The sequence below is a fragment of the Chelonoidis abingdonii genome, chromosome 3 (assembly GCF_003597395.2).
Source record: "Chelonoidis abingdonii isolate Lonesome George chromosome 3, CheloAbing_2.0, whole genome shotgun sequence".
In the NCBI taxonomy this organism is placed as follows: Eukaryota; Metazoa; Chordata; order Testudines; family Testudinidae; genus Chelonoidis; species Chelonoidis abingdonii.
In genome coordinates, this window is record NC_133771.1 from 125123776 (window position 1) to 125149913 (window position 26138).

A 26138-nucleotide genomic window follows, 5' to 3' on the forward strand; every position below is an offset into this window, starting at 1 on the left:
TTTAAATATTTTGGGATTTTACTACATTTTCAAATATATTAATTTAAATTACAACACAGAATACAAAGTGCACAGTGCTCACTATATTTTTGATTACAAATATTTGCACTGTAAAAAAAGTTTCAATTCACCTCATACAAGTACAGTCATGCAATCTCTATCATGAAAGTTGAACTTACAAATGTAGAATTATGTACAAAAAAACCTGCATTCAAAAAATAAAACAAAGTCCACTCAGTCCTACTTCTTGGTCTGTCAATCACTCAGACATACCAGGTTGGTTACAGGAGATAATGCTGCCCGCTTCTTGTTTACCATGTCACCTGAAAGTGAGAACAGGCATTTGCATGGCACTGTTGTAGTTGATGTTGTAAGATACTTACGTGTGAGATGTGTTAAAGATTCATGTCCCTTCATGCTTCAACCACCATTCCAGTATACTTGCGTCCATGCTGAAGAAGGGTTCTGCTTGATAATGATCTAAAGCAGTGAGAACTGATGCATGTTCATTTTCATCATCCGAGTCAGATGCCACCAGCAGAAGGTTCATTTTCTTTTTTGGTGGTTTGGGTTCTATAGTTTCCGCATCAGAATGTTGCTCTTTTAAGACTTCTGAAAGCATGCTCCACACCTCATCCCTCTCAGATTTTGGAAGGCACTTCAGAGTCTTAAACCTTGGGTCAAGTGCTGTAGCTATTTTTAGAAATCTCACATCAGTACATTCTCTGAGTTTTGTCAAATCTGCTGTGAAAGTGTTCTTAAAACAAACATATGCTGGGTCACCATCCAAGACTGCTATAATATGAAATATATGGAGAATGCGGGTGAAACAGAGCAGGAGACATACAATTCTACCCCAAAGAGTACAATCACAAATGTAATTGATGCTTTCTTTTTTTTAAATTAGCATCAGCAGCATGGAAGCATGTCCTCTGGAATAGTGGCTGAAGCGTGAAAGGACATATGAATGTTTAGCATATCTGGTATGTAAATAGCTTGCAGCACCAGTTACAAAAGTGCCACGCAAACGCCTGTTCTCACTTTCAGGTGACATTGTAAATAAGAAGCAGGCAGCAGGATCTCTTGTCAATGTAAACAAACTTATTTGTCTTAGCAATTGGCTGAATGAGAAGTAGGACTGAGTGGACTTGTAGGCTCTAAAGTTTGAGATTTTGTTTTGTTTTTGAATGCAGTTATGTAACAAAAAATTTGCATTTGTAAGTTACACTTTCACAATAAAGCTATTGCATTTCAGTACTTGTATGAGATGAATTGAAAAATACTATTTTTTTTATCACTTTTACAGTGCATATACTTGTAATCAAAAACAATATAAAGTGAGCACTGTGAACTTTGTATTCTGTATTGTAATTGAAATCAATATTGAAAATGTAGAAAAACATCCAAAAATACTTAATTTCAATTGGTATTCTATTAACAGTGCAATTAATCACGATTAATTTTTTGAGTTAACCATGTGAGTTAACTCTGATTAATTGACAGCCCTAGGTTTTACTCTAAAGACTGAACTATTCAGAACAAGTCATCTGTTAACTCTATCTTCCTTGTGGTCAGAAATTCTAGTCTTTACTATTCCTTATCCAGTGAGGTTAAGTACTGCTTTCCTTAGCATTTTCTTTTAGTGTTTTAAGCTACATTTAAAACACAGGCAATTAAAAAATATTATGGTTGCAATAAGATGGAGAGTGTGCAAGCCATGCAAATGTGCCCCCATTATGCATTACAAACGTAAGAAAACTTCTGCTCTTTCAGTAGCAAAATTCTCATCTCTAGCACAACATGACAGAAGTCTAATTTCTGCCCTCCCAATACACAAATAATTCCTACAGTCTTTGATATAAGAAGTATCTGGGCATAGAACCATACGGTAAAATTGCCCTCTCAGATCTGAACTAGTCTTTAGAGGTGGTAATCTCACTTCGGCCTTAGCAACTAGACCTGTTTACAGAAAGAGCTATTGGTAAATATCTGCTATTAGCAGTAGTGCTTTCATGTTACAAAATATCAGGAAAGGCACTGAAAGGGGGGACTCCCCTCTACTGACATTCATGTATTATTAGTGTTGATTGGTTCAGGACCAAAAGTACAGAAGTGAGAATCAATTTTGTCACAAGTCTTGAGCTGATATTTTAAATACAGCCCCAGCTTTTGGAAACAAGTTATTATGGAAGAATCTCAGCTTTGATTTTTAAAAATGTAATTTTTAGCCCTCACGGATGCACAGAAAAAGCTTGAAAACATGAACCCTAAAGGCAAGCAAACCTCAGATTTTTTTTTAAAATAAGTATTGTTAGGCTAATCTTTTGGGTCCAACCCATGATTTTTAAACATTTGGTGATAGCAATAAGAAGAATATGTCCAGTATGGACTGAAAAATGGCTAATAAGATGTGCATCTGCTGGCCTAAAGATAGAGAAAGCTGAGAGTTCACAATATATCAGAGGACTGTAGAACACTGGGAGCTCATGAACATAGCTGGATTTGGCCCACTGCTTAATTTCATCTGGTCCACAGCTAGTCTCCGCACCACAGGACAGAAGCACTGAAGCTCAGTCCACCCCTCTGCAGGGCTGGAGCCACGAGCGCTGGTTTGCCAGGCTGTTAGAAGTCCTGCCGACTCCATGCAGCTCCCGGAAGTAGCCAGCACGTCCATGCAGCCCTGATAGGCCTTGCACCTAGGGGAAGCTCCACATGCTGCCCCTGCCTCCACAGCTTCCATTGGCCAGGAACTGTGGCCAATGAGAGATTCACGGGCAGCGCCTCTGAGTGGGGGCACCTCTGCCTAGGAGCTGGACATGGCAGCCACATCTGGGAGCAGCGCAGAGCCAGGGCAGGCAGGGAGCCTGCCTTAGCCCCACTGCACCACCAACTGGGAGCTGCCTGAGGTAAGTGCCACCCAGACAGAGCTTGCACCTCTAACCCCCTGCCCCAGGTCGGAATCCCCTTCTGCAATCTAACCTCCTAGACCCCGCATCCCCATCCCAACCCCCCTGTCCCCTCCCAAATCCAAACTCCCTCCTGGAGCCTATACCCCAAATCTCCTCCTGCACCCCAACCCCCTGCCCCAGCTCCAAGACCCCTCCTGCACTCCAAACCCTTCATCCTCAGTCCCACCTCCAGAGCTTGCACCACTACTCCCAGGGCTGTGTGTGGCCCATGACTGATTTTTTCTGTGGGTCAACGGCCCCTGATATAAAAAAGGTTCCCCACCCCTGTACTAAAGAAAAGAGGCCTCACTGTACACACAAGAGTCATACTGATTCAACTAACTAGGTTTAGAAACTGGGTAGTTAAAATTCTATGCAAATCTGATTGTGTGGACACTTCTAAATAGATTTTTAATTCGATATTATTCGAGAACATCCATACTAGGAGGGGTTACACTAATTTGACTACGTCAGTTCTAAACACATTTAAATTGGTACAACTTGTATTTAGATAAGGCCCAATGTTCAGAAGTTGCAGAGAGAGAACAGTAGAGGCAGATGCCTGTAGCTGCACAGGACCCCAATGAAGGAAATGGAACTCCACGCTGATTTCCAGCCACATATTCTCTTTGTAGGATTAGGTCCTTAGCAATCTAGATGACCTCTTAAAGTCACAGATTTTGAAATAAAAATGCTATAAAGCATAAAATGCAGCTTATTGTTAAAACAGCATTTACGCTATTATCTACTACACTCATCACTGAGTATTTTCGTTGTGTTTTTCAGGAATGGGTTCCAGACTCCTTGCAACTGTTACACCTTGCAGGGCCAGTTTGTTGGCTTATTAATCCCTCATTAAGGGCCACTAAACTCAAGACATCTTCCTCATTTCCATCTCTCTTTTCTAAATAGATCCCCTCTGTCATTATCCTAAAAGGTGACCCACAAGAAGAGGAAAAGTATTTGAGTGTGTGACCCTTTTCTTTTTCTTTACGTAATACACAAATGAGACCTGAAAGGTTTATTCTGAGGACGATTTGGGGAAGGAGAAGGGATGGTACACAGGATAAAGGTCTTCTCTACTGCAGAGGACACCAATGTTTGGAAAATAAGGACCATCACAAGATTAGAGTATGAAAGCTGAAGCAGTTGAGGATGCAAGGATTTTTTAAACCAGATTTTAAATCTATGATTTGTATTTGCATTCTTCAGCAAAGGCTCAGATAACTATCAATTTTAACTACAATGTTTAAGGAAGATTTAAGCTTTTTTAAAAAAAAAAAAAAAAACTAAAAAAAGTCAAGAACTAGTCAGGGCTAATCCATGATCTATTTGTTTTCATTCTTGGTTTTGTGGCCAAAGAGAAAAGCATTCTTTTCTACTTAGTTTTCCGTTAGGTTTGTATTTTCACTTCAGTAATGGAATGAAGTCATGTGCTATGGGTGCTCCTTTAAAACATTACTTTATTTCTGAACCAAAGTTCTTCAAAATACATAAAAGGCAGCAAGTCTGATGTTTTTAGTAGCATAAGCTGTTTGATTTAGCATGTGAGCATGTACACCCACTGAAAAATTTCAGAATGGAATTTTAAACCAGTCTTTTTAAATAGTTGGGTATTATTACTTACAACACAATTTTGTACTTATCCTCTTAAAATAATTAATTTGTAACCCAACATTGCTTGTAGAATAAAAATACTCCTCTTGAAAAAGTCTATTGAGACAGAAGTAGGAGAAGCCGTTTATGGAAACTACCACTGTTTCCAGTTACTGTCTCCTTGATTATCTTTTATTTCAATGTTGTTTGCTCACTAAAGCAATCAGTCTGTCTTGGTATTTTAAGTTTTTTGGATTCAGTAGAAAGATCAAGGAAGACATTTGACAGAGAATGTCATACACATCTTTTAAAATGTTCTGTGCCAGTACAGTACAAAAGAAAGGTCAACTAATTTATAATGCTTGGACTTTAATGTAGATTTTAAAGGTTATACTGCCCTCTGTGACCATATTGTCCCTCCCCCAAAGTTCTATGGCACTGCTGTGGAGGAAATCAGTCTTCTGTGTACCTGTGAGCCAGGAAACCGCCAGCACTACTTTCACCTTTGTCTGCCTATCCTCCCCTTTCCTATAGGAGGATCCAAGTTCAACTTCCTCTGAAAGTGCCAGCCTCCAACTGCCCCAGGTAACAAATATTAAGTTCAGATTGGCTTAAAACTTCAGCTTGCTGGCAGTTTGGGCTGGGAGAGGGGAAGAAAAGAACAACTGCAATACATATACCTAGACAGATAATATGGTAAGTAACATGGCTAGACTGGCACTAAAGTTTTAAGTTACAGAATATAGAAATGCTTCTTAGTCATACAGCATACTATGAACTTGTCTTTGCCAGATGGGACTCATCTGTGTCTCTAAAATAAATGACACTATCAGACTGCTACGAGATACCTGCCTCTATACAAGACAGTCATTTCTATGATGCAACATCCGCTTGTTAACACTGAACATTCGATCTCAGATATTAGTTTCTGCTAAATGTTTCTTCTCCCATTACAAGCAAATATGGGCATTAGGTCACATTCACACAAATCTCCCCTCTTCTCCCCCCCCCCCCCAACCTCCTCTCTCATAACATGCAGTACAATTAAAGTTATTTTTCAGTGTTTACAAAGCAGATTTAGAATACCAAATCACCAATGTTTAGACAGTGAATAAAAATTCAAATTGGACAGGCTGGACTTTGTCACAGACCTTTTGTGCCTTTCATAGCAAGGTGGGAGAAATATGCTGAAAGTAAATACAGCAGCTCAATAACCTTAGAAAGTTCAGTTTTTAAAAAAAAGTATATTATGTAGCTTCAGGATTGTCCCATATGTGTACTACGTCTAATTTACTATGCTTCAAGGGCAATTTTTCTAACAAGAAAGCTATCAGTTTTTATACAGTAACTCATGCCTTCTTAAATACCATTTTAGTACACAGTAGTATCTACCTACTTACATTTATCATTTAAGTAAGAGTTCCTGTACTGGCACCATCCTAGAACAGATCTAGGAGTCAATCTGAAATCCATGCAAAGCTAATTACGTACGTTTGGGGAATCTCAGTTAAATAATACTTCAAAGAATGAGGGTCAAGGAATTTTTCATTTTCCAGCTGAGGCATACGTCCCCTTTGCTATATAAATATAATGAAAGCTCTTTTGACAGTTAAAGGAGTCAAAGCAACATGATCCATGAATTTTAGCTACCATTCTATAGAAGGCTGCAAGAGACAACTATAAAAGAAACGCTGTTACAAGCTATATAATACCTTTACTAGGGCTCTGAATTAAACAGAAATTTTTTTTTTTTGCTTTCAAATGTTAGTCAGAGGCAGAATACTTGTCATCAGTGCAAGTTAGTGAGGTTTTACTTTATTGAATAAGTGGCAGGTAGGTAGGATTTGGTCCCCTAAACTCTTTTTACTCTCTCTAAAGCATTTTTTTTTTGAAAGAGATTGCACAATTAATGACAATGTTATTTTCTTACATAAAGAAATGAGAAGGAGAGAGAGATGGGAATATGGCAATGCAAAGTGTTGCCTAGAATATAGCCTCCTTTACAAGAGAATTTGTGGTTCTAGGGTGGCTAGTCCAGGGCCCCAATTCTCTATTACCCTACCCTCATGTAATTATTTACGTCCCAGCAGAGTGAGTAAAAAACGCCAACAAGTCAGAATGGTCGTTGTTACAGTTCACTGAGCAGAGACACAGATATTGTTGCCCGATCCAGCAAGGGCACCCACTTTTAGGCTTCTGGACTCCTAGCCATTGCTCTAAGGTGGAGACCCACCTCCCTCTCTCTCTTGACCATGGTATTTCCAGGCTGAACAGTTCCCTGCCTTCACTGTTATTCCCAGCAAAAGAGAGCCTGCCTAAACAGACCTTATTCACTACTCTTCTAACTAGCAATGACCTTGTTTCATCTCTGAGAAGTTACTACACAGTTCTTTCTAAGCAAGCATATTTTATTAAGGAAAAAGCACTACAGAGAAAACATTAAAAAACAATAAAGGAGCCTACACACATGCCAATAAGATTACCAGAGATCATACCCCCATCCATCTACACAAGGGCTCTGGTTGGTGTCAGTCCTTCCCTAAGGACTCAGGATCCTGTCCATTTACTGGATCAGAATGAATCCCCTGGGCCTGTTTAAAACCAGGCTATTTATCCAAAAATCCTTTTTGTTTGTTGGTCCCTGGAGAATCCAGATTGGGTCTTTGAACTGTCCTCCTGCAACAGGTGATCACCAGACGAAAGGTCTCACCTCTGAGCAAAGTTTCATCATCTTAAATTGTAGGTGTGGGGTTTCAGTCCCCTCTTGCCCAGTACTTCCTAGCAATTCCACTTCACATATATTGTCCCAAAAAATCAATTGTCTGCACTATATTGGTCAATGTAATCTTTTGAAGTTCACATTATCTCCCAGAGATTAAATTAATCCTTCTTCCTCCTAGCGAAGTTCCATACAAGCCCACAATAGTACACAAACATATGCATTTTCAATACAATGGGCCCAAAGCTATTAAACTTCATTCAGTAAGGTTTAACCCTTAATTCCATAGGGTTTGCCCAAGTTAAGAGTAAAACAGTGTCCTACAATAGTTTCCACTGTTGTAAGTAACTTCAAGGTGCACAAAAAGGGAGACCTCTGTCTGGAAATTCTAGAATTAGAAGAAGATAAAAATCCCAACAAAATCGAGTTGGTCAAACCACTTTTTCGGGGGCACAGGGGGCATAAAAGACTCATTCCTGTTCTTCAGCCAGCTATATTAGTAAGGCCAACTTGGCTCTTCAGCCCAAGATAAATAAATGGGCACTGTTTCAGTTTAATGGGACAGTGTCTGGGATGGAAACTCAAAACAGAGTCCTCTCCAGTCTATGTGGATATTAGAAAATTCCATACCAGTTTATAAACAAGAATGCAGGTTTTCACTGCTGTCCTTGGCCAAAACATCCTACCCCATTCCACTAACATGCAACAAAACCATGTGACCGTACAGCTGCTGCCCTCTATCCCAGAGGTGGCTGAATTTCAGTGGAGCTTTATGTAAATAGCTCAAGCGTTTGGGAACCTTTTGGCTGCAAAGTGTTAGATTACGTGCATAAACAGATATAACTAGGATATCTATGTGATAATTTTAATTGATCCTGCATCAACAGTCTCACATGCATACTGCCATGAAGCCCTTTTCCTAGGGCTTCCAATGTTGTTGACTTCTGAGCAGCTTCAAACAATTGCCCTTTAAAGAAAAGCCTGCTTCCCAGAGAAACCATTTCTCCTCCTCTCCCAAACATAACCTTCCAGCAACCTCTCCCACACTACATTTGTACCAACCTAACACTTTGAACAACAAACGTTCAGTCTGAGATAAGTGACAGGTTTAAGGTCCAATGTCTCAAATTTTCACAGCAAAAACACAAAAACACACAATGCTTATCTGCTTCAGGGTTGATGTAAGACCCAATATCATGTGAAGTACATTGAGATCCTGGGACAAAAGCACTAAATAAGAGTACTAATTACACACACGCAAATGTGTAAAGGTCATCAAGTAATATGAGTCTCAAAATCTGACCTACTTTTAAAATTATTGGGTTTTTTGTTGTGTAGTATGTACAAATGGAAGCATTGAGCTTTCCTCTTTACTAAAAAGTAGCACTCCCCCCCCCCCCCCTTTTTATTAAAGTTTCTAATAAGACAAGACGTTAAACCACCATTTCCCAAATGCAGCCACAGCAGTTTCCTGGGCAGTGTCAGGGGAAGCATCAACCCCTCCCCTTCTTCCCTGTTACTTCTGCATGCACCATCTCTGGAGACAAGTGGGACACACAACGCTTAAGGAGCAAGGTGAGGAGGTAAGGGGGGATGAGGAGAAAACCAGTGAGGACAGGTACAAATATAATTCTTATATTACTCATGAGTACGTTTAAACATTACATTGTTTTGATAGCTAAACTAATCTTGGACAGGATAGTAAAAAATCCATCTTAGGAGTGGGAAATAAAGTGCAATAGACATTGTTGCAAACAGCTTGTGAGCGTCAACATATACAAGAGTTTCGTTAGTTTTGGACTCAAGTCCAGTTACGCCAAGTTGATCCCAAGAATTGAAGGAGATGATAAATTCTTTTATGAAACATAAAGGCATGAGTCCATTGTCCTCCACAGTTAACGGTACATAATGAGGAATAGAGCTGGGTGGGTTTTGGGATGGAGGTATGGAAGAGGAAAAGTTTATCAAGGTTATTCTCTCAGGTGTTTAAAAATGAATTCCTCTGACCATACTCAGCCCTTTTTAGGGGTTGCCTTCCAGGAAAGGCAGAGAGACTAAATTTTAGTGGCATAAATGTATAGAGAGCCAATCTGAGAAATCTGTAGAAGCTAAATATGAAATCTAATTTCTGGTATTCACAAAACTTGTTTGCACTTGACTAAATCAGGAAACATACCCTGAGACTTATCTGACCAGTCATCGCCACACACAGTTTGGGAGCAGGGGGGAAGCATCCAGAGGTAATGGCCCCACATAAAACAGGAACCAAGCGCAAATAAGTCTGAGAAAGTTGCCATTAGCACACAGACATTCCACCAGTGGAAGGCAGGACTAGGTTTGTTAAGTCAGTCATTCATTACACAGGACTTTCTTTTTCTGATCAGAGTTGAGCATTTACTAAAAAATCCAAAATATATGCTGAGGGAAAAAAAAAAAGTAGACGAGTCACTAAAAAACCTCAATACAGCAAACAAAAAGTGACTGATGTTTGTATACAGAGCTTCAGCTGTACATCCTGAAAGAACCTTTCTGCATCTGTACAAAAAAATTACTACGTTAGAAAAGTCGAATACCTCCTCTTTTGCCAGTGCGTTCATATCAATCTCACAGTGCCCTTCACTGGCTTCCTCTCACCTTCCAATTCAAACTTCTCATGTTCCAGGTCCATTTCCTGCCAACAACTACACTCCCTCCCTATTGCCACCTACACGCTTTCTTCTGCTGCCCCTTACATTTGTGGCTTCCCCTCCCTCTATTTATTGAGAAGAGATTCACCAAACTACACTTCTGCAAACCCTTCCCTGGCAACTTCTGATGAACTTTGAGTTTAGACTTTCTTCTACTATTTTGTTTTTAAGATAAACAAATCTCAGGCAGAGTCTAGGTAAATACCATCAGAGCAGGATGGTACCTACTTATACTTGCTCAAATAATTTAGGATGTATAATCTAGGGAACTATTGTCTAGAGGAACTTGTACAGTATTTGGTTTGCTAGCAATTGACTGATAATTGCTTCCATCCTAAATGGCTTCCATCCCAGCCTCCAAACACACATGAATTGGGGACTTAAGGTTGTGCACTAAATAGCTTATTTAAAAGTGCGTCTACCTTCAGAACAGTTACACTTTGTACATATTACATGCTTATTGAAAAATCCACAATTTTAGTTTAATTGAGTTGGTATTATTTTGGAGCTGTCATACAGTACTGTTGATAGCAGTTTTGAATTCATCTTATAGCAGTTTCTGTAAGATAAGATGTGCATCACAAGATACAACAGAAATTCCCTCAAATGTAGCTGAAAGTTTTGGGATAGTGGGAAGGGAAAAAAGGCTATTAAATACAAGCCACTAGAGCAGTAGTATTGCCAGTGTCCTGATTTTAAGCAACGAATCTCTTTGTATAAAATGACAAGTGGAACAAAAAAGGTAATGCTCTCTAGACTAAAGGTTCTCAAACAGTGGTCTGCAAGCTCCATTCAGGTGGTTCCCAGATAGTTCCCTCTAAGGTGTGCACCTGGGCAGTCACACACAAGAGACTGAAGGGCCACCCACCTAATTAGTGGAGGCATGCCTGTGAAGCTCCACTAATTAGGTGCCTGGACCCTGGAGAAAATGCATGTGTACAGTGAGGTGGTGGCCTTGCGGGGAATACCGAGTAGGTGGGAGGGGGCAGTGGGGTGAGAAGCACGGGTGGGGGGAATTTGGGACGTGCAGGGCTGCGGCGGACAGAGAAAGAGGCGACTTTCCCCAGCTCCAAGGCTGTGGTTGACAGGGAGAGACCTGACCCTCCTTCCCAGCCCCAGCTCGGGGGCTGCTGCGCCGGGGGAGAGAGGGCACATCCATCACATTAGAAAGGTAAGACAACTGATATTAAAATCTGAGTTGTGTGCTTTTATTTGTAGAACCAAAAAATGTTAATTAAGGGTTTTTTTTTATATAGCGCTTTATGATAGTTAGCTAACAGTACAAACAACATTTGGAAAGATCATTAAGTGGTCCACCGAGACTCTCAGCAATTTTCAAGTGGTCCACAGGAAAAAAAAAATTGAGAACCATTGTTCTAAACTATGTAAATTTCTTTCATTGGTTGTGTTTTTAAGGACTTTGTTTAAATTACTGAATTAAAGCTTTTTAATCAATTTTTAAAAAATTTTAAGAGTGACCTATGAAAAGTAAGAGCAATCTGTCATCTCAAAGCCTCCCATCAATGATGGTATGAAATATGAATAGATACATCATATTTGTTTATATCAGATTATCACATCACTGTAAAGGAGTCAACACTTTATCTACTTTAAACAGAAAAACAACATACTAAGTTAGATTCTGTCTAACTTCCCTTTAGGAGTCACTAAATCTTCTGGCCAGAGTGCATTAGCCTTTTCTGATCTCTCACAATGCAGTTCCAGCTCTGAAGTGACAGCTTCAATTTCTATCCCACAATGCCCTATAAACGATAAAGATCCTATTTAATGATAGTAAAGAACAAGGGGCAGGGCTCGGAAGAGTCCAAACTAATCATCCCTAATTTAAAATTGGGAGACAGAGCAATGTGTTCTAATAAGGTAATCCCAGCATGAGTCTTCTATCTTCTTCCAGTAAACATGTGAGTTAGGTCTACTGAACAGCAGATTAAGTACTGATTATGGGTTCATGCTATATCAGTAGGTGCTGCCACAGATTCATGCCTATAAATCCTAGCCAATAGGTCACATGGCTCAGAAACCAACCAAAGGAGGTGCTGGCTGCCCTCACTCACACCTGTCAACATTTTGGTTCTTAACCATTCACTTAGTAGCCAGCAAAAGGGGAGGAACAATATCAACCTCTGTCAGGTATTGCTTCAGTGTCATGCTCAGTTCAGGTAGAATTAAGAACATGGTTGTAAGCAGCTTTTGTTGATTAGATGAAAGAACTTTTCTTCAGCCTACAGTACCTTTCAGCATAAATTCATCAGAGCCCATAAATTCAGGTTATTCCAACTGGATGATTTCATAAAGTTTGTTTTCCCAGTGCCACTTTGGCAATCTATGAGGGTTATAGGATAGTCTCTGCAATATGTTACACTTTCTACTGACACTATGATATTTCTGAATTAACTGTAAAAATGTCAATACCAAGATGCAAACTGGAGAAACAGCTGGAGGAGGGAGGAAGACAAATGGATACACTTAATAAAACTCTCAGTGGATATATTTGTGTGCGCATGTGCATTCCTGTTAAGCAGATTACAAACTGGGTAAACTGTTCATAATGCAACATGTTTTTTTCTAGGGGGGCAAAGGCAAAGTTTATAAAAGCCCCTTCATATGGACACTACTACCTCTCATTAATAGAAAGACATTCTTGCATAAAGAAAGGAGAGAGACTGTGCTATTTTTACTGAACATTGAATTGTCACTCTATTTTAAAACATTCTGTAGTCCATATACATGTTAACCTTAGACTGTAGTACAATTGTCATTGGCAACATAATTAAACAAATTCTTCATTATGATGGGTGGAACATTAATTGCTAGTCACTGGAATATAAATCCCTTTACCCTTTTTCCAAAGCAGAGATATAACTTACAAAAAAAAAAAAAAAAAAAAAAAAAGCGCAACCCTAAAGCCACAGAGCTCAGACTTGCTACAGCTGCACTGCATTTTAAAATAAATTGATGACAGGCCTCTATGGAAGATACACAGTGGAAGTAATGCACTAACTTTGTCCTTTATGGTTAGTGACTTTAAGGTTTCCCCTGACAGCGGACCATAGCACACAGCAAAAGCCTGATCTTAAGTCCATTGAACTCAATGAGCTTTTTGATCAGGCCTCTAGTCTTTTGAATAATTAATTGTTATATTTGGCATGTCCCCAACTAGCAACAGGTTTTTCAAGATATTTGTAGCAATGTTAGCAACAGCATTAAAAAAAAAGCGGACCAAGCTTGCACAGAAAAAGATTGAGCTATTTCTGCCTATAATTGGATAAAATCTAAAATCAGGCCTTTTAATAAAGTCCCATATAGTGCTTCCTGTGAGCTGTTACAGAAGAACACATATAATTTGTTTCTGTCCAGTCAAGGCTGAGATAAAAGGCCACAAGACTCTTCCTGTTATAGACACACAGTACCTATCCTAGAAGATAACAAAAGTTGCAACAATCTTGTTTTAATTGATAACTCTAAACGTTACATATGGGAGCATAATAAAATACCTCCCTATTAAGTTACTCAAGGGTTAGTATTTTTCTACCAACATATGAAGATTTTAGAACATAATACAAAATGCATTTGATTTAAAAAACTTCTTATGCTCTCTTTCTACTCTAAAAATCAAGTTACAGTTGTCCTGACACAACTGAGGTCTGATTTTCAGGTCCTGAGCATCTGCAGTTCCCACGAATTTAAATGCTCGGCACCTTTGAAAAAGCAAGGCCCTTGGCATTCTTGTCCTAGAAGTGACCTATTCATTAAGTGACTTATTAGTTTCAATATGCATGCTTAAAATTCACTGAATATCTTCACAGAGAATACAATATAATTTTTAATCAAGCTGTTGACCTTTACCTCCCATCTCCAGTCAAAGTCCATTACTAAACCCCTTTTCAAGTATAAATTCTGCTGGAACCAGCACGTTCTTTGGCGCATGCGTGCACAAACACAAACTCCTGTTTCTCCTCTTTTGGAATGATTACTTTTCAATAGCAAATGAATCTTTAAAAAACTCAAAACATTTAAGTCACTACAAAGTAGACCTAGCCTCAGACACTTGTCAGTCCACAGGCTATAAATTAGCTCTTTTATGAAGGAACACACACCCACCCACCCCATCTACCTTTAAGGCAACCTTGCAAAATTACGAAGATTTACCAACTCAAGTGCAAAGTCTGCTCCCTCATGTTAACCATAAATGAACAAAATTAATTATATTTTTGCCCACCAAAACAGTTACTTGCCCTTGGGGAGTAAAGTTTTGTGTAGTTGGATTAAGGTACAGTAATATTTTAAATATTAGTTTTAAATTAAAAAGGCTAAAATCAATATAAGTTTAAATTAAGAATGGAGGATAGGACTTCAGATTCATGATTCTGTTAACATTACAAATTGTGTCTTTCACTTGAACACATCCTGTCTCCCTCCTCCCCCCATTTGATTTTTAAATTGGATGGTTATATGCATGTGCCATCCCTAGAGGGATGCAGGGCCTGGGACAACATCTTCCCATTTCCCCCAGGCCCCACCCCATGCTTTCCCCTAAACCCGTGCCCTACCTCTTCCTGCTCTGCTCCGCCCTCTTCTGGCTTCTGTCCCCTCCCCCAAATGACACCAGGAACCAGAGCAGGGTGGGGCTGGGGTCCCTCCCGCTGGTGAGTGCCAGCCCAGGCCCAAACCCTGCTGCTGGCACCAGGGTCCTCACTAACTCCCCAGGCCAGCCTGGCCCCCTACACCCTAACCCCACTTCCCCCGGGCCAGCCTGGCCCCCTGCACCCTAACCCCACTTCCCCCGGGCCAGCCTGGCCCCCTGCACCCTAACCCCACTTCCCCCGGGCCAGCCTAGCACCACCTACATGATACACACACACAGTTATATGACTTCATCATGCTGCTATGCCCTATCAAAAAGATATGAAATGGGCACGGATCTCTCAAATTATGAGGTCTTAATTTCTATAATCCTTCTCAACACAGAAGGAAATAAGAGAAACAAGGCAAGCAAGGTAATATTTTCTTGAACCAACTTCTGTCAGCAAGACACCCAAGCTTCTGAGCAACAGAGCTCTTCTTCAGGTCCGCGAAATATACTCAGGGTGTTACAGCTAAATATAAGGTGGAACAGATTGTTCAGCATAAATAGTTAATACATATGTCAAGGGACCATTCAAGATGAAGGGGCCTATTAACACCCCTCCAGTCGTAGGGGGAAAGGAGGGAAGGGGAAGCCAGCTGGGGGGGGTGGGGGGTAGAAACCAGTGTCTCTGTCCAGTCCATTCTTTTTAGTGTCTAATGGTTATAATTTAAGATCCCAGGCTCATCTTTTGAAGGGGTTTTGCATATTTCCTCTGAGGATGAGGACTGAGACCAGATAGAGTAATCAGTTTCTGAAAAGTGTTAGAAGGAAACAGTCACCTAAAAAACAGTAAGTTACTAATCTAAAGTAAAACATAAAATGTACATTGAATACCACAAGATACAAGACATGAAATATAACACTCACCGGTTTGGGCATTTTCAGTTCTTGCAGTGGTTCTGTTGTTCCAGAAACAAATGCTCATGCAGAGGCTTGAACGTGTTTGTTCTTTTTCCAAGAGATCTGATAATAAGCGAGTAGGAGAAAAGTTCTAGTTTACTGAGAAGGGGGCAAAATAAAGAACTTTAAAACCTCTGCTGGGATTCTTAAGTAATCAGGGAGAGTAGCAAGGATGATTCATATATGACCAACAATTACCAAGGCACTCCACTGGTTTTATAAAAAAAACACTCACAAGTGACCTCGCCCAGTGGGAAAAAAAAACAGCAGCAACCAGAGAAGGTCATTCAGCCAGACACACCCATAAGACTAAATATAATTTCAACACCTTTCCTGATTCCTGTGCGGCAAAAGCTTAATAACTTGGGAAAGAAGGAGGAGGCGGCGGCGGCAGAACCTGGAAACTATTATCAGCCCTAGGTTTGCAACACAGCCCGCCCGGGCTGCTGCCAGCAAGCAGGTCGGAAGCATTCAATACAATTAAGATCCTTGCAAAGCAGGTGCTTTAGAGTCCTTGCGAGGAGCCGCTGAAGAGTCCTGCCCGGGGGGGACAGGCCAGCACCTGGCTCCCTTTGCCCTTAAACAACCACCAGGGAAAGAGGGGAGCCCAACAGCTCTTGAGGTCAAGCCGAAGGCGGACTCTAGCCTACAGTCCGCAGACGCTCGCCTGCCCGCTCCCCCTCTGCCGCGCGGCGCTGCGGGCAGCACCTGACCCCGGGAGCCCCACGCCCTAGAGAAGCGGGAAGGCGGCGGCGGCGGCTGCAGGAGGGAGCTCCCGGCGCGCTAAGCCTCGCAACACCTGTTGGCAGCGCCGCCCCGTCCTCCCGCGGCCGGACACAAGCGCGCAGGGGAGGGGGGGAAGCCAAGTGGCAGCTCGGGCTGCGGGGGGGGACAGGACTTACCCGGCTGTCCTCTGCGGCGGCTGGGCACACTGGCAGGCGGCCGTGGGGTGCGCTCAGGTCCCTGTGCGCGCCTCTGGCCCCGCCCCGCCGCTCCCACTGCAATATGGCCGAGCGGGGGCCCGCCTCCTGCCGGGGCTGTGCCCCAGCCTCCCTCCCGCTCTCCACCTGCCTCTGCGCGACCCAGTAGGGGCTGAGAAATTACCGCGGGGCATTTTAGTGTGCAGCGATGGACAAGCGTTAGCTCCGGGTTTAGGGAGCGAAGCAAACAACCTCTAATAACGAATAACACAGGTACCTGGGGATCTTACCCAGACGTGGGTTTGTTTGGTTTTAGCGCTGTTGGGATTTGGATAAAAATTCTTCTCCCCACTAGACCCTTCCTACCCCTCATTGTGCTCCCCACTGACTAATTTGAGGAAGCACTTTCACTGCAGCTAGCACTTTGGCATGTGCTTATAATTTTCTCCATTTTCTTCCTTATCATAGATCTGGAAGGGAGCTCAAGAGGTCATCTAGTCCAGTCCCCTGCACTCATGGCAGGACTAAGTATTCTCTAAACCATCCCTGACAGGTGTTTGTCCAACCTGCTCTTAAAAATCCCCAACGATGGAGATTCCACAGTGTCCAGAGGCAATTTAGTCCAGTTAGGAAGTTTTTCCAAACGTCCAACCTAAACTACCCTTGTTGCAATTTAAGCCCATTGCTTCTTATCCTATCTTCAGAGGTTAAGAAGAACAATTTTACTCCCTCCTCCTTGTAATAACCTTTTATGTACTTGAAAACTGTTATTATGTCCGCTCTCAGTCTTCTGTTCTCCAGACTAACCAAACCCAAGTTTTTCAATCTTCGCTCATAGGTCATGTTTTCTAGACCTTTAATGATTTATGTTGCTCTTCTCTGGACTTTCTCCAATCTGTCCACATTTTTCCTGAAATGTGGTGCCCAGAACTGGACACAATACTCCAGTTGAGGCCTAATCAGCGCGGAATAGAGAGGAAGAATTACTTCTCATGTCTTGCTTACGATACTCCTGGTAATACATACCAGAATGATGTTTGCATTTTTTGCATCAGTGTTACACTGTTCACTCATATTTAGCTTGTGATCCACTACAGCTCCCAGATCCCTTTCCGCAGTACTGCTTCCTAGGCAGTCATATCCCATTTTGTATGTGAGCAACTGATTGTTCCTTCCTAAGTGCGAGACAGTATCAAAAGCCTTAATAAATTCAAGATATACCACAGTATCAAAAGCCTTACTAAAGTCAAGATATACCACATCTACCACTTCCTCCTTACTCACAAGGTTTGTTATCCTGTCAAAAAAAGCTATCAGGTTGGTTTGACATGATTTGTTCTTGACAAATCCATGCTGACTGTTACTTATCACCTCATTATCTTCTAGATGTTTGCAAATTGATTTCTTAATTATTTTCTCCATTATCTTGCTGAGTACAGAAGTTAAGCTGGCTAGTCTGTAATTCCCCAGGTTGTCCTTCTTTCAGTTTTATAGATGGGCACTATATTTGTCCGTTTCCAGTCTTCTGGAATGTTTCCTGTCTTCCATGACTTTTCAAAGATAATTGCTAATGGCTCAGATATCTCCTCAGTCAGCTCCTTGAGTATTCTAGGATGCATTTCATCAGGCCCTGGTGATTTGAAAACATTTAACTTGTCTAAGTAATTTTTGACTTGTTCTTTCCCTGTTTTAGACTCTGATCCTACCTCATTTTCACTGGCATTCACTGTTAGACGTCCAATCACCTTTTGTGCTGAAAATTTTCATGCTTATTCTCAGCACAGAGAGGAGGATTTTATGGTTGTCTTTTTGGTAGTTTTCAAATTTTCATGGATGGGGCTGTTTTTGACTAATGAGAAACAAGATGTTTTTTGCACCTTAAGAAAACTTTCTGACACTTTTGATTTCTTTGTCTAGCTCATTAGTGTGTGTATTTGTGTGATATAGTCAGTGATGTAGTGCTAAATTTTACAGTGCATGAGGCCTGCAGAAGTGATACTAAGGTGGTAATTCTGTCACATGTGAGAGTCTCCAGTCCAAAATCTATCTTGTGTGTGACATCATCATAAGATAGAGCACCTATCAGGGCTGCCTAGAGGATTTAGGGGGCCTGGGTCAAAGCGGAGGAGCTGCAGCACTTGTACTTACCCGGCGGCCGTCTGGGTCTTCGGGGCGGGGGGCCCTTCAGTTGTTCCATGTCTTCAGCAGCACTGAAGGGCCCCTGCCACCGAAATGCCGCTGAAGACCTGGAGTGACTGAAAGGCCCCCCGCCGCTGAAATGCCACTGAAGACGCAGACCGCTGCAGGGCCAGGTCTCGCGGGGCCTGGGGCAAATTGCCCCACTTGCCCCCTCTTGGGTGGCCCTGGCACCTATACTAACTTTTTTACCACTTTATTTTATCTAATTGACAGTCTGTGCAGCAACAGTTATGAGACTTCAAACATTAGTAATAAATACATATATCACATCAACATAAACCATCTGTAACTCAGTATTTATGTGCCAGACTTTAAGTAGCAAGGCACATCTAAAGCACACATACGGTTAATCAGAAAGACCACTGGTGGGACATGTAAAATACTGGTTTTACAACATTAATATTCTGGGCAAACTTAAAATAAGGGCAAGATTCACTTGTGTGCTCCAGCTGCTGTTTGGACACTTCATAAACCCAATTTAACTGGCTGATCAGACCAAGTTGGCAGTGGGTCTCCACTAGGCTCCACTTATTCTGACAGCCCCTAGGCATCCCAGCAGCCCTGATGTACATCCTGCTCACTACAGCTCCCAATATCCCACACTTGCCCCCAATCCATCACCCCACAGCTTCCCAACACTCCCTCCGTAGTCCAACAAGAACTCACGGTCAACAACCTTCCTGGCCTCTCACCAATATCTCCCTGGCTTAGTGTTCCACTCCTGTGCCTGGCTAGGGTGCTCCTCCCAATCCCAGCCACAGTTTGCTCCCATTGTCTGCCATACTCACATAGCATGCACCAAAACTGAGTAATGAATGGCACCGTGACCTGGCATGCGGGGCTGCAGCACCTCTCAGGTTTGTCCCATGACACTTTCCCTCATCATGGAGGAGCGGCCAGGCCAAACCTGAGTAGTGCAGTGACCCTGTGCACCTGGTGAATTTCTGGAGCTCCTCTGTATCCTGGATTTCAGGTGCCAGAATGACATTCCAGACTGCTTTGGCAGCACTAGATCCCTGGATATATTGCAACAATTTATTCACTAAGAGTCTCCTTCTTCCATCCTGAGGTTCGACTAGTCCATGGGGCAGAGGAGAAAGCTCCATAACCCCGGCTGCAATGTTTCCATCTCTCTCAATTTTATTAGGCAAGGGGGGATGGGTCACTTGATTACCTGTTCTGTTCAGGCCCTCTGAAACACCTGGCATTGACCACTGTTGGAAGACAGGATACTGAGCTAGATGAACCTTTGGTCTGACCCACTATGGCTGTTCTTATGTTCTCTCTTAATCTTTGCTGCTTTTCTTAAAGCCCCAGCTGCTGGAGACATGATTATATGTAATACTTGGTTTGGCTGCAATAACTGGGTCTAATTTTTGTTGTCGGGTTTAGTGCGTGGGTGATGGTGGTGGTGGTCTGTGTTAAACAGGAGGTCAGACTACATGATCTGGTGGTCCCTTCTGGTCTTAAACTCTATGACCTGATAATCTCATCTTTTGTTTTTATTAAATGTTGCTAGGTCTCATGAGTACAGAGAAAAGCTTGAACACATGACCCAAGTGCATCCCAAAGGCTCAGAAACCAGAAAGCAAAATAAAAATAACCTATTTTTCTTATATCTCATGATTTTTTACACCAGTCTAATGAGTTTGGAGGTCTTTTTGATTTTTCAATATGAAGGGTGAGTGATACTGTGCATCTTCCGCTCCCTCCTCTTCTCATATGCAAATATGCTTCTGTCAATAAAGCAGCAGGCAGCTCCTTGAAAGCTCCTGTGCTTCCATCCCAGCTTGCACAGTATCTCCTCCATCAGAACAGTGTACAGAGCTGCAGGCAAACAACCTGTAGGCCCACACTTCTTTCATTTATTCCTGTGATGGCACTCAGCTGAGCTACAAGACAGAAGAGCCCCCACAGTCCAGCTGCTGCTGCCATCAGTGTGTGTGGGGGTGGTCCTCAGGTCAGCCTTACGCAGAGTGTGCTGTTTTCCATTTGGACAGAAAAGTATCGGTGAAACTTGATAGAAAAAAATGTAGCGCAATGGTACAGGGCCTGGGCATAAAGGGGTGCCTCCCTCACCACCAATCCATCACCAAGCCTCCACCAGGCAATGGTTGAAGTCCCTACACCAAAGAAAAGGAATCATCACCAGTTCAAGAATTGAAAAGGAAGGTGATAAATGACATGAGGGTGAAATACAAGGAGTGAAACAAGAGGTTAATAGTATTTCACATTTATATACCTTTCATGCTGATGCTGAAGGATCCCAAAACACTTTACACTACACACATGCATCACCACTGAAATGCAGCTATTGCCAGAGGAACTGAGAGTGGCCCCAACTGGCACACAGCAATGGAGGAGAGGAAACAGTTTAGTTAAGCCATGAAAACTGGCTTTTATGAAAAGGGTCATCGGGCCAAATGTCCATGGAAACCAGATAGGACCTTGGTTTTAAATCATCTGTGGGTGGGTGCTGGACAGATGTTGTTCCAATATCTTTTGTGGAATCTCCACTCTCTGGTTTCACAAAATGTTCAGGAATCACAAGAACAATTTCCACACGTCTAAGAATCAAGCATGTAAAGTGACATTCCTGGGACAAATTTCTGCCTGGATTTATGTCCTGTTTAGTGGGGTTGCATTGAGTGTGGCACAGACCGGAATTAGGCCCAATTTTGGGTAGACTCTGACAGAAGCTAGGAACAAATATTCCACATATGGCATATTTTAAAAACTCAATACCTGAAACTTTCACAGAAAATTCTAAGTGAACATTTTTGAGCTTCAAAAGCATTTTATTCTTTCCAGTATTTTCTATTTTCATGTACCCTTAGTGTGAACCTCTGGTTTCTGGTTGTGCTCAGGAGAAGAAATGCCAAACTCAGCCACTCTTTGTGGCACATCTGGACACAAGAGAAATAGGTATTTGTAGAAATTCCAGAAAAAGTCAGCATCTGTGAGATTTCTAACCAAGGCCTCAAGTCCTGCAAGGAGCTGTTGGCAGGTACAGAGCTTCACAGAGGAATGAAGCCCAATTTAGCAGACCCCAAAGGTTCAGATATGATGGATGAGGGTCAGGCATTGATTTGAATGTTTTGGTTAAATATCCAAACCTAAACCTCTGAATCTTTTCAGGTCCATCCATCACTACCTGCCACCTACTCATTCCACAAAGATAACCATAATGACAGGAAAAGCAATGTTGTCCCGTCCGTAGATGCTTGGGAGTGAGGCTCAGGAAACCAATAGTCAGAACATGAAACTGGGCCTCATTGAGGTCCCACTACTGCTCAGTAGGATTCTGTGAATATAAAGGTCTGCCCACACTGATCACTTGGCAGGACTGGAGCCTTTGTGACCTTGGGAAAGTCATTTAACATCTCTGCAGCTCAGTTTGTCTGTAAAAACAGAGTGACGATTAAGGACACAATTTAGTCATGGAGGTCACGGATTCCCTGACTTCTGAGGATGCAGCTGTCAGTGGCTGCAGCCCCCACACCCTGAGGCTGCAGCTGCGGCCATGGCAGTGGGGCTCGGGCTCTAGTTGTCATTCCCCCCACCGCCACCTGTTATCAGCTGTCATTCCCCCCAGTTATTTTTAGTAAAAGTCACAGACAGGTCACAGGCTCCAATTAAATTTTTTTTAATTGCCTGCGACCTGTTCGTGACTTTTGCTAAAAATAACTGTGACAAAATCTTAACCTTAATCATGAGTAAGATGCTATGATGGAGACTGGAGTACAGGGACACGCCTATGGAGATCCTCTGTTTGCTCTATGATAATGCAAGCGTGTTGAAAGTGGATGGCCACTGCTAAAGAAATTGGGCCAAATTCAGGCATTGTATAAGCGGGGCAATGCCTCTGAACATAGTAGAGTTGTGCCCTCTTACACCAGGTCTGTATTTGGTCCCTGGTATTTTGTAGAACCTACCGGGAACCGAACTTCTGTTGGACATAGGCTTGTCCAGTTCCCCTGAGATAAAGGGCTATTCATGTTTCATGCTGAACAGTGCACTTTATACATCCACAAATAAATCCTCAATTAGTTTTAAACTACACCGTTAAACAGTGAGAGCAAACTTAACACGTTTCATTATTTGGGCTGCATACAGTTCTGCATACACATAACTGCCTTATCTAATCAGCCACTGGTGCCTTCAAAGCGGCAGTTCAGAAACAAGGAGGCCACTAAACCAAATGTATTCTGTGAGGCCTCACTGAAAGAAAATGGTACTGTGCTGATTACTGCTCACCTGATGCTGTTAGGCATGAAGGTAATCTAAAGTAAATGGAGTTTTCAGTGCCTCCCAATGACACACCTAGTCTGAGGTGCTGTGAAGTAATTAGCTCTGACTCATGGCACAAAAAGTAATCATGAAGTTCTGCAATATGTTGCCTAGCAACTCCTTTAAAAACACTCTGTAAAGTAATTCTTATTATACTGCCTTTAAAAACAGAAGGTGAATTTCACTCTTGTACAGAGTACCAGCACGGGTCCAGGCACCGCTAAGTACAGTTTAAATCCTCAAAATAAGGCTTATAAATGTAACTAAATAAAAAGTACCTTTAAAAGATGGGGGCAGGAGGATATTCAAAAGAATCAGAGTGACCTTGACATGGTATTGGTTAACTAGGAAAGCCAGACATGCAGTGGTTGCCATTAAAAACTCAACATTTGCTCACAGTTGCCACACAGTGGTAGTTGAGACAGTGTCTTTTTTTCTATACTGTACTTAAAATAGGAATTGCAGGAATAGGAGCCACAGTGTCTCAGCAACTGTGGGGACAGATTCACTTCTTTAGCTTTGTTTACTTTCTAAAATACAAGTCTGTCGCATCTTATGCGGATTTAACATGAGCGATTTCAGCTTTACACAGTTGGCAAAAACAAAACCAAAAAAAAAACCCCAAAAGAGAAAAATAACAATTTTAATACTGTGACTGTAGTGTGGGCAATTCCACCCACCAATCAACTCAATGTAATTTTGACTATACACGGTTTTTGCTTTAGGTGCTGACTGCGGAACGGAATCCCCGTGTAAGATGAGACTCACCTGTATCACATTTTAACAAGGGCAATGTAACTCAAACAGAAACTGAAACAAAAGTTATGAGCTTGATGCATAAATTACTGGGTGAGGCCTGCATTATGCAGGTCAGATAAGAGGACCAAAATGGTCCCTTCTGCCCTTAAAATCTATAGCTTTAGAATATTTATAGTGCACAAATACTCATGCCAGTCCTATACACTAAGGATGGATAAACACATTTCATTTCATGTTGGCCCACAGAAACATGGGCTTAAAGTTAAGGGCACAAGTTATTGGATTGGAATTCCAGTTAGATGAAACTGTGGCAAGGTATGGAGAAAGAGAAGGAACAGGAACAAAATACATTTCTAATGAAATAATAAATACAATATAGAAGGCACTTATTTAGCTTTGGAGCATGGTTTCTATCCTGTATGCATACACAGTAAGTAGCTCAGGCACAGACTTCCATGGGAGCTGTGGGTGTTCACAGCTTCTGAAAACAACCCACTTTTTATGTGCCCAAATATAGATTTAGGTGCTTTACTATAGGACTCTTATTTCTCTCCAGAGACTAAGGCTACGTCCACACTACGGCATAATTTCGAATTAGCTAAAACCGGTTTTATTAAACAGATATTAAAACTTCGATTGTGCGTGTCCACACTAGGCACATTAATTCGACGGTGTGCGTCCATGGTCCGATGCTAGCGTCGATTTCTGGAGCGGTGCACTGTGGGTAGCTATTCCGTAGCTATCCCATAGTTCACCTGGTCTCCCCCGCCCCTTGGAATCCGGGTTGAGACCTAGTGCCTGATGGGGCAAAATCATTGTCGCTGCGTGGTTCTGGTACAGTTGCCCACCCATCCTTGTGAAAGCAGCAGGTGCCGATCAACCATTTTCGCGCCTTTTTCGCTGGGTGAAAACTGAGCAATTAAACGCCATAGAAACTGCAAGCAATGGACCTGCTGAAATCACGAACGCAACAGTGGATGTTGTAAACACCTCTGCGCTTGCTCTCGTGCTGTCTATGTGAACCATGAACTGCAAAGGCAGGCGAGGAAGGCAGGCTCAGCTACGGCATGCACGGTGACGAGAGCAGATGAGGGAACTGACACTGAGAATCTTCCCTAAACCGGGGCCCTCTGCATTTTGGAGCTACTCTGGTACTGTGGGCAGCTTCTACCCATATGATACGCCGATTTTATGGGGTGCGGGAACCAAGCACAGACTGGTGGGACGCGATAGTTTTGCAGGTGTGGGATGATTCGGCAGTGGCTGCAAAATCTTTCGCAATGGTGATGGCGATAAAAGCACTTCTTTGAACTGTGTGACTGCTTTTCCCCCTGCCCTGAATAGTCATACATACCAAGATGAAGAACCCCTCACCAGTGAAGAGATAGCGACTGGCAATAGCCTTTTTTCTGGAAACTGCAACTCCAGACAGCTAACCGGTCAGTCCGGGCGAATCAATTGGAGTGGGTCATCTACTGTGGCTCACACTGATGCCAAAGACGCCACAGACAACATTAAGTCGCTGCTTACAACCAAGGGTTGAGACTCTGGAACAAGACAAGTGCGAGGTCCACATAGTTAGATGCGGCTTTCGCCATATCCCAACCCCCGTAACTGTGGCGCGGCCATAGATGGAATCCCTAATCCCATCTGTGGCCCACTGGAGCACGCAGGCACCCAGTCGTAAACCGCAAGGGGTAGCTTTTCATCCAATGGGCTGCAAGCACTGGTGGATACAAGGGACATTTCACCCGAACATCCACCGCGCTGGGATGGCCAGGAAGGGTCATTGACACTCGTGTCTTCAAGCATTACCTTGTTGTTTAAAAACGGCTGCTGCAAAGGAGAGTTCCTTCCAGACCAGAACATAACAGTTGGGGATGTTGAAAGCCTGCGTATCCTGGGGGACCCACGCTACCCTCGCTGCTATGCTCATGAAGCCATACACAGCAGCCTGGACAGTGGTACAGGAGCTGTTTCACTACAGGCTGAGCAGTGCACGGATGGTGGTAAGAAAATGTGCATATTTTTGGCCGTTAAGCACTCTGAGGCTCGCTGGCACATTGTTTACTCCGCTCGACCCAGCCAAACCATCTCCCCTTTGTTTATTGCTGCTTTGCTGTGTGGTCCACAAATTCTGTGTGTGAGTACAGGGGGAGACATTTAATGGCAGGGTGGAGGCTGAGCAAATCGCCTGGCCGCTGAACTAACGCAGCGCAGACACCCGGCCGATTAGAAGAGCACACCAGGAGCGGTGCGCATCAGAGAATGCTTCGAAATACGAGTTTCCATCACCGGCCAGGATACGGTGTGACTGCTTTGTGTTGCTTTCCCCCCCTTCAAGATCCTCCACCACCCACCTTCATAAATTGACTCCTTATCCCCCTGTAAGACACACCTCACCCGCCTTGATTACAGCTTCTTAGGAAATAAAGGTCACTAACTCATTAAAAATCATGTATTTCTTTTATA

At 42.5% G+C, this 26138-nt stretch overlaps 1 protein-coding gene across 2 annotated transcripts in view; it reads right to left on the reverse strand.

The window, feature by feature from the left end:
• Positions 1–26138, reverse strand: part of EZR (ezrin) — a 705905-nt gene that overhangs the window by 37098 nt on the left and 642669 nt on the right. The window contains exons 1-2 of one of the 2 annotated variants that reach the window (XM_032793255.2): positions 16401–16482; positions 15466–15561 (exon numbers count right to left, since the gene is read on the reverse strand). In XM_032793255.2, the coding sequence (XP_032649146.1) occupies positions 15466–15477 (12 nt within the window). In that variant the 5' untranslated portion in view covers positions 15478–15561; positions 16401–16482. Of the gene's footprint in view, positions 1–15465; positions 15562–16400; positions 16483–26138 lie in introns of those variants that run through there. The other variant, XM_075064085.1, reaches the window with a different exon arrangement.